We start from the raw sequence: 9,373 nt of genomic DNA on the forward strand, positions 1-9,373 counted from the left end.
GACCCCAGATCTGGAATAAACCTCATGTGATTACAGCAAGTTCAGTCTCTCATGAGTCATTGGGTGGTTGCGTCATCCCGAGACTTGAGTGAGGATCTCCCCAGTTCTGGGGGTCTTTCACTTGATACTGATTGTACAAAATAATATTAAGTAGAATCTTTAATAGTTCCACCAAACCTATCGTACTTTTAAAGAGACTTTAAATGTGCATTATAAACAAATATAATGGATATATATTTAAAAACATCAAAATATTTCTAAATAAATGTTTTACATACATATATATGTCTTGATTTGAAATAGTTTTATATGGTAAACTAAATCACGAAGTTTTTTTTAAATAACCTGATTAGGTTAAGCTTAAATAAGCATTTTATATTATGGACATCAAATTATCAGACACCTAATGGATATGTAGCATAAACTCCTAGCACTGCATTTCTTCTTGGTCCTTTAAAATATTTACTGTTGTTTTAGGACTAGTCATCAATAAACAGAACTAAACAATGGTTTTGAATACATTCATGAATCCGCTCTTGCTTATATTTCATTTTATAATCCTACTCTAAGGATTATCTGAGAAACCCAGAAGGACAAGCATCCTAAATCCAGGCATTGTTAGCTTTATGAGCATGTTAAACACCAATTACATCATGCAAAGTCTTTATTGCAAATGAGCCTTAGCCACTAAAATATTTAGCTTTCCTTCATGCTGTGATTAAGTAATGTGAGAACCATACAGGCTGATGATGTATAGAAAGATTGCATGCTGACTGTCAGCAGGAAAACATCCATCACACCAATGCATGTAATATTCCTCACAAACCTATAACAATTCTGGGAGTACTGGGTACTTGGTGTGCTTGTTCTCTTTGACTGCAAATACCTATTTGTTTACTTCTGTGGTTATTGTTTTGTTTTCTGAATTAAATCGTGAAGTAAAGTTCAGTAATGCTAGGTCTCTGGGGAGTTGTGGAGCTACTTAATTTCTGGACTCATTTTAAACACTCCTCTCTAACGACACTGTCCTACCTTAACATCATTCGCATCCCTCCCGTTCCAATACTGTCTGACATATTATATTTGGTGTTTTAAAATATATATTCATTGTATTTACATAGAATGCACATTTAAAGTCTCTTTAAAAGTACGAGGTAGGTTTGGTGGAACTATTAAAGATTATTAAAATTTTATTTTGTACAATCCGTTTCAAGAAGTTGTGAATATTTTCAGTTCATTGTACTTAGTAAAATCAGGTTTGAATATTGTTCCTTGAAGATTAATTCTAAGCAGCTTTAAACACTGTAATTTTGTGTTCCTTATTTATCATTAATTTTAAGAAGCTTTAAATATTGTAATGCTCTTTGTGATCTTGGTAATAAGTTGTAGTGCCAGAAAGGCAACCTCTCAGTCCTTTTCCCAGGCTCTCACATCCCTATTTCCTCACTTTAAGATTTTTTTCTATTTTGATTCAGTTCCCAAGCAATTTCTTTTTCTTGTTTATCTTCTTCTTGCAAAAGCAACAACAGAAACACTATTTTTAAAATGAAAAGTTAAAAAAAATCCAAGCAGTCAAGCATGTGACTAAGCATGAGCAACACATCTTAATTTAAACTTTGACTCAACTCTCCGAGGAAGTTACTAATACTCAGTAGTCCCCACTCTTTGAGGAACTGCCTTGGATTCCACAATTGACCTACAGAGTTCTAGAGTCAGTTTAAAGGGAGAGATTGTGTTGCCTTCTTATCAGACTGGATGCAGAAGGTAATATAGTAGCTTCCTTCTCTATTGTTTTCAACACTGACAACTGAATTGATCCAGCACATTCTCAGATGTCTTAGTCTCTCCACAGTGCCCAGCTTTCCATAAAAGCTACTGGTATGTTTATTGACTAGGTCTCAATTCCCACAGGTCACAAAGCACTGAGGCCAGAATGTAGCTCCACTAACCCTGCTTATCATTAAACTGTGTAATTCCTTTGAGATTTCTTAAGAAAATTCTGTTTTTTAAAAACTGATAATCTAAAACGTGGTACAAATCATACTAAAAAATAAATCATGATGATGTCCCAGTCAACAAGAAGAACAACCTCTCAACTGTCTTTTAAACATTGGTATCTGATTCTAAGTGACAGTTTAATTTTTGCTAGAGAATTGATTGAAAGTTGTGACAGAAAGTGGGGTAGGGGGGTGGAAAGTTTGCTTGTTTGATTTTTGATGATAGTAACAAGTTTAACTAGAACGAACCTAACTTCATTGAATCTTTAACTCACAGGACCTAGTGTACTAGACATGTCATCTTCAGTAGCAGGCAGGGAGAACAGCTAATGCTATGAATATTCTGACTTTGTTTTGAGCATTATTATGTTTTGAGGAATCACTGCTGTAATTCCCTAGTTAAAAACTTGGGAAGAACCTCTTGGCCATCAAGATTAACATAAAAGATACCTTCCTACTGATATTTCACAGGATACTTTCCAAGTTTCTGTTTACTTATCACATCCTTTTGTGTGATGCTCACATCTACTCTAGTCATTAATAGAGAAAGCAAGCAAGGTAGCCTAACCCACTGGCATGTCCATTTGCAATTCTAAAACTTCCCAGGACTTCTCACCACAAAGTCACCTGGGGAGTTTCTACAGCTGCAGAGGGCAAGTGCTGAGGAGTTAGCTATGCAGGGGAGCAGCCCTCAGTTATTACATCCCTTCTTCACTTCAGTCATCCATCGGATTCCTGGCAGCCTCTGTTTGGGGGCTAACACCTGGGAACTAAGACAGATGCTCTCTGTTGACTGATTGTTTGTCTCTGAAGAAGCCGCCTGACCACTCCCACTGCCTGAGTACACCAGCCAGCTAGCCGCCTGAAGATCTTCTAAACCTGGGGACTTTGGCACCTGAACTTTCTTTGTAGTGTAATCTAGAGACTTGTTTTCAGTTTCTCCTGTGACTATAAAAACCCTAGTTTATTCTCAGTAAAGTGGAGCCTTGATTGGGATGCAACTTGGCTTCCTGTTTTCTCTTTGCATTTCAAACCCTCTATTTCATGGCCTTTTATTCCCTCCTGACTGAGTAGAATCTCACACAGGTCATCAGTGTAAATAGCCCATCTTCCTCACCCAGGACTTAGTGTAAACAGCCCAGTTTCCTCAGTCTTCACAGAGGAGCTTTCTGAGTGATCTACTCAGTCTTCTAAAAGTCTCCAGGGGAATTGAAGTACCCACTACCAGTACACAAAGCAGTATCCTAACATTGAGCTGCCTGCCTTCCCAACTCACCTCCTCACTCCCATACTGGTGCTACTAGAGTTCTAAATAAACTACTTGTATATACATTCCCTACTAAGGTCTACTTTTGAGGAAATACACCCTAAGACACTGGGGGACAGACAAGATTGATATCTGCCAAATACTAGAGAGCTAACAAATATAGAAACACAGCTGGAGCCAAACAAAGACTTTGGCTTTCTGATATATGTATCGGGTTAGGTTGATCTTTCGTGATGAACAGTACTTGATAGAACTGGTTCCACACCTTCTCACTATAGCAAAACAAAATTGTCAAATTTTTTTTTTTGAGAAAATTAAAATTAGTTACTATCATCAAAAATCAAACAAGCAAACAAATAACAAAACCAAAGAAAATGAAAGGCAGTACTTACCCAGCATGACGAAAGGGACTCCCAGGAAGGTGGAATTGTATTTTCCACCGGTAAGATTGATGATTCCAGCTGCAGTGAGAGTGGCTAGGCTTATGGTCACCAACCCAAGTAGGCCTAGCCAAGGTTTGCTGCGGACACAGTCCTGCATAGAGCAGCACAGAATGGCCATGGTGACTACCAGTATCAGGCTGGTGACCAGGTAACGTTCTGATACACGGCTGGTCTTCTGGAAATCTTCCCTCAGTGATGAGGATGTGTACGGGTATATTTTGACTTTGCTGTTGGATTTCTGGAATAGTTTGACAGTGTCACAGAAGCTGGACTCCCACCTCTCAGCTACCATGTCATTGAGACTGTTGATTGATTGCAGATAGTAGGTGAGTTGAATGGCCTCTGCAGATTTCACCCGATCCTTGATGTGCACAGTGACACCTCCGAGTTGGTGCCCATTATAGACAGCCCTTCCATCTTTTAAGTGAGTGATCGGATATGTGATAGCAAAATTGGTCCGATTGGTGGCCCGAGCATTCTTTAGCTCTTCCAGGACATGTACTATGTCATCCACAATGCAAGTCTTATCATTATTCAGGACACATATGTGGGCAAATGTATAGTTAAAGCCAGGCCTTGGAACCTGAATCTTGGTCACAGCGGTATGCAACTATGGAGGAGAAAAAGAACAGTTAGAATTTTTTAATGGACAAGTAGATATTAATAAATAATATTAGCTCTTGAAACAAAAAATTCTTTTTTGGGAAAGGGAAAGGCAGAGAGTTGAAAATATTTTGCCCATAGTCCACAAATGCGTAGTAGGGATGTAAGACATACATTGGATCAGTAGTTTTCACAGTATGTGGCACCTAGGCAAGCAGCATCAACCCAACAGCTTGTGAGAAATGCAAATTCTTAGGCCCCATTCCAGAACTGAAAAATCAGATTCTCTGTAGTACATCCTATATAGACTTTCTGGGGGGATTCTGATGGTGCTAACAGCTTAATAATCTTATATAATTACTCTCTACTGTAAAATCGAAGAGTTTACCTTGATGGCTCTGCTGGAAAGTTTTATGTCAACTTGACACAAATGAGGATTACCAGAGAGAAGTCCTAAATTAAGAGAATGTGTCAATAAGATGGAACTGTAGGCAGGCCTATAGGGCATTTTCTTAATTAGTGATTGATATTGGAGTACCCAGCATCCCTGGGCCGGTGGTCCAGGGTTCTATAAGAAAGCAGGCTGAGCAGGCCACGAGGAGCAAGCCAGTAAGCAGTGTCTCTCCAAAGCCTCTGCATTAGCTCCTGTCTCATGATTCCAGCCCTACTTGAGTTACTATCCTGACTTCCTTCCTGATGAACAATGATATTGAAGAATAAGCTAAATAAACCTTTGCCTCCCCAAGTTGCTTCAGTCATAGTGTTTCATCCCAGTAATAGTAAACCCTAAGAAGCCTTTGTCTTCTCTGCTGCTCTTTGTCTGCATGGATGGGAAGGTCACTAAATGCTAAGACTCTAGCTGATAAAAATTGAAATTGTACTAAGGGAGCATAATGAGGTTTCTATACATTTTAAGGACTGGAGTGTGCTCAGTGATAGAGTACTTGCCTACTATGTGCAAGACACTGGTTTCTAACCCCAGTATGACAAGAATTATTCTACACAGCTTGACTAGTGTCAGATTGTAGTTGTGTTAACACACTTTGCACTTTTTATCAAAGTGCATGAGAAGATAACACCTACTCCTCCATGCCAAGTACAGTCCTAGGCATAGGCACAGGTTAGCTGATCTAGAACTTAAAATAGATTCCAAAGTACATTTGAACACTAGCCTTATCTTCCAGGGGAGGCAACTGAGAAACAGAGAACTTAAATCATTTGTCTAAGACCACATGCATCATAAAAGAAGGAATTGGGTTATACATAGCAATCTGAACAGGGCTCTTATCCTATATACTTCTAGGTGCCAGAAATTCAATAAGGGTTCCTGCCAACCGATTTCTGAATTTGTGCTTTTATTACCCTGCTGCTAAAATTCACATATAAGTGTTTATAGAATATCTGAAGTGAGAAAACAGGTAGTATGTTTGTAAAGGGATTAAGAGGTTTAAATGCCAGGATATCATACTTTACCTCCTCCCAACAATTCCATTTATAATGAGAATATCAAAGCTCATGAAAGGCTTGTAAATAGGGTTAATTGGTATCTTAGAATTGCATCATCTTACTGTCTTACTGTTTTTTTTTATTTCTTTATTTATATGCGAATTTCTCCATTCCCAGTTTCCCCTCCAAAAAACAAAAAAACAAACAAAAACAAACCCCTGTTGCCTCCCCCCTCCCCATGCCTGCCACCCCGCCCTCTCCCACTTTCTGGCCCTGGCATTCCCCTACACTGGGGCACAGAACCTTCACAGGGCCGAGGTCCTCTCCGGTACATAGGCCTCTAGTTAACTGCTTCAACTCCTCAGCCAGTTATTATCATGGTAGCTTTGTCTTACCTCTGTAAATGTGGCCGGTCTGCAAAATGAGGCCAGTGGGAGACATGTGTTGAGGTGTTAAATAAACAAGTTTATCTATGGCTTTGCCTAACAAAGAGTGAACTCTCCCATGAGTGTCTGCATAATCTTGCTATATCTTCTCTCAATCTGTTCTAAATGGTTATTGGTAGATGTTTTGCTGTGCATGCATGTGTCTGAGTGAGTGGGATAGTAGGCATTTCTGAAAATGTCTGAGAAGCACCAGCTGTTAAAGTACTTAACTTAGCCCAGAGATGGAGTTGTTCATCCTAAATCCTAGTGCCCCCTTCCCCTACATCTCTTCATGAACACCAGCTCTTAGGTTCAGAAAAATATGTTACTGTATTATGTCTAGCTAAAATATTTTCTTTCTTTTACATACACATCCAGTCTTTCAGATATACCTAGGAGGCTATTTTTATAGTTTGAACCATATGCTAAATTTTTGCCTTAGCATTTTGGAATTAATTGCCAGAAAAAATGTCTTTCAGTGGTTTTAAGCTCTGCAAGTATCTTTCTGTCCACTCTTGTCTAAGCACAGGCTAGCAGGTCTTGATTAGGATCATTCCTAGTCACCAAAAGTTTCCAAATATAAAAGATTATTTTGGAAGAAGAAAAAAATATAGAAGAATGTAAAGATGAGAGAATTTTAGCAAGAGGTAAAGACTTTAAGGGAAAGAGTCAGAATAGACTAGAGGAGTGATATTGAAAGCATGTATATATGTAATATTTAGTACATTGTTTGTTCCCATAACCAATGTAAGAAATCTCTCTTAGAATGATTAGTAAATATGTTAAGAGGGAAAGATGGCCAAAAACTGGTGTTAAGCCACATGGCAGAACCCAATTACAGTAGGCGATATTTTTCCATCCATTCTCTACAATGACCAGGCCCTTCTTGTTGAGGAGGTATAAACTAATGATCTGCCAACTTTGCAATTCTACTGCTAAGACTTCTGGGATTACACATGGAAAGAGTCAGGCAGTATATTAACAGACCATTGCTGAGAGTCTTAAAAAAATGGGAAGGAACCTTACTGAAGTTAGAGATGGAGGATTTCTTAACTCAGCAGTAGAGATGCTGTGAGATGTAGTTGCCTTGAATGTCTGATGGAGTGGTGGGTAGCACATTTGTCACTCTTGAAGGTAGTGGGGTGACACAGAATGAGTGACAAAGCAGCTGGGTGGTTCCAGGCCACTAACCTTGTAGGGAGAGCCTATGGAATTGTACTGTGGAATAAGAGGGGAGAAGACAGATGGAAACTGAAAGTTGAAATTCTTCTTTGTGTCTTTTGAAATAACTCAGGTTTCATCATTGTTTCTAATGAGTATATATCAAATATAAACACATTTCACTCTTGGACACTCACAGAGTTATGGTCAGATATCTTGTACATAATACTTAGATATCTACATATATATGTGGTCTTAGGGTATTCTGATTTACTTTCCTGAAGGAGCCCCAATGAGGGAAGTAGAACCCTGACATTCTGAGTTGTGGTAAAATGTATATTTGCAGGAGTTTGTGAAAAAGAAAAAGCCAAAGAATGGAAGCTATACCTCAGCTCTTCTATAATATATACAGCAGCAACCCACATGAGTGTAGTAATAAATTAATTTAGATGCTTTCAGAGAATAAAAGGGAGAGAAAACAAGACAAATTAATAGCTTTGATCCTTAACATAGTCTGAATTTGTCACATGGGTCAGTGGAAAATCTATGTTTGTATGACTATTATATGACTATGTATAAATGCCATTATGCCAACACATACTCAATTAATACTCATAAACAGTACTCATAAAATATACTGTTACCAGTAATATGATAATTGTCATGAATTTAGTATTCAAGCATTCATGCATGCAAAATCACATGGAATACAGTGTATAAAACAAGGAGATTTTAACAATAAACAACACCAAGTGCTTTGTACTGGTAAACCCAAGCCTGTATGAATCTTAGCAGGAGTTAAAACCTCATCTTTTGACATTAATATCACATGACAACATGAACAAATAATAAAGGGGTGGGTTCTGACTTCATACTTTTTCTATTCTTCCTACAGTGTCTGAAATTGCCAGATAAAGGTTTCCAGGCTTACTTAGAATTTCTCCTTTTCTGGTTAGAAGATGTGTGGGCCTCCAGCATGGCTTACCATAGGTATGTATGCTGGAGATCCTAGGGATGTCATTCTAGTTCTATATGTCCAAGACTTCAGATAGAATAGTTTCATTAATAAAAAGGGTGTTGACCTAGCTAATTCTTTTATTATTATTATTATTAATATCAACATTGTTCTTGTTGTTATTATTATTATTGAAGATAGATTCTTTCATACAATATGTCCTAACCATAGTTTTCCTCTCGTCACTCCTCCCAGCTCCCACCCTTGTCTCCTCTCCCCAGAACCCCTCCCTCCCTCTCTGTTTCCTCCTCAGAAAAGTGCCTGTCTCCAGGAAATAATAACCAAACACAACAAAACAAGATTTAATAACATAAGGCAAAAGCCCTCCTATCTGGACAAGGACAAGGCAACCCAACAGGAGGAAAAGAGTCCCAAGAGCATGCAAAAGAGCAGAGATACACCTGTTGCCACTGTTAGGAGTCTCATAAAACACCAAGCCAATAGCCATAACATATATGCAGAAGATCTGGTGTGGATTCTTAAGAATCCATCATTGTATTTGTAATGTCATATTATTCTGAGATAAATGGTATCTGTAAACTGTATAATCAGATACTAGGTGAAAGAAAGTTAACATGATAGATGACAATTTGAGATTTATTAGAGCTACTTGAGGCACTATTTCCAACACTCTGACGTTCCTTTTAAGGTAATGACAGATCTGAAACTAGATGAAATGCAGAAAGAAAACAGGGTAAAGAAAATGGATATGCTTAAAAGATTATCTTCTCTGAGTAATTTTTTATTCTGAGGAAGCACTGGCCTTTCTAATCCCCTTCTGCCAGAGCCTGGGACAAAGCCAGGCTGGACTGCCGGTCACCACAGGCCAGTGTCTAATTTCCTTTCTGCTTTTCCTTGGCACACTTGCATTTTCCTCAGAAGACAGCAGGGACACCTTGTAGAGGAGGGTAGAGAAGGGATGTGGAAGAAGGGAACTGTCTGCTCCTGACTGCTGGTTACCATAGGAAAAATACCTGTGCAATACAAGATCTGATGCAATATATTTCACTCTTTAG

General features: G+C 38.5%; 1 protein-coding gene across 1 annotated transcript in view; it reads right to left on the bottom strand.

Moving 5' to 3' along the window:
* Ptchd1 (patched domain containing 1) overlaps positions 1–9,373 on the bottom strand; it is a 55,670-nt gene that overhangs the window by 14,827 nt on the left and 31,470 nt on the right. Inside the window, exon 2 of the mRNA XM_031369956.1 lies at positions 3,657–4,317. Coding sequence (XP_031225816.1) covers positions 3,657–4,317 — 661 coding nt within the window. The remainder of the gene's footprint in view (positions 1–3,656; positions 4,318–9,373) is intronic.

This window comes from Mastomys coucha, chromosome X (genome assembly GCF_008632895.1).
Source record: "Mastomys coucha isolate ucsf_1 chromosome X, UCSF_Mcou_1, whole genome shotgun sequence".
In the NCBI taxonomy this organism is placed as follows: domain Eukaryota; kingdom Metazoa; phylum Chordata; class Mammalia; order Rodentia; family Muridae; genus Mastomys; species Mastomys coucha.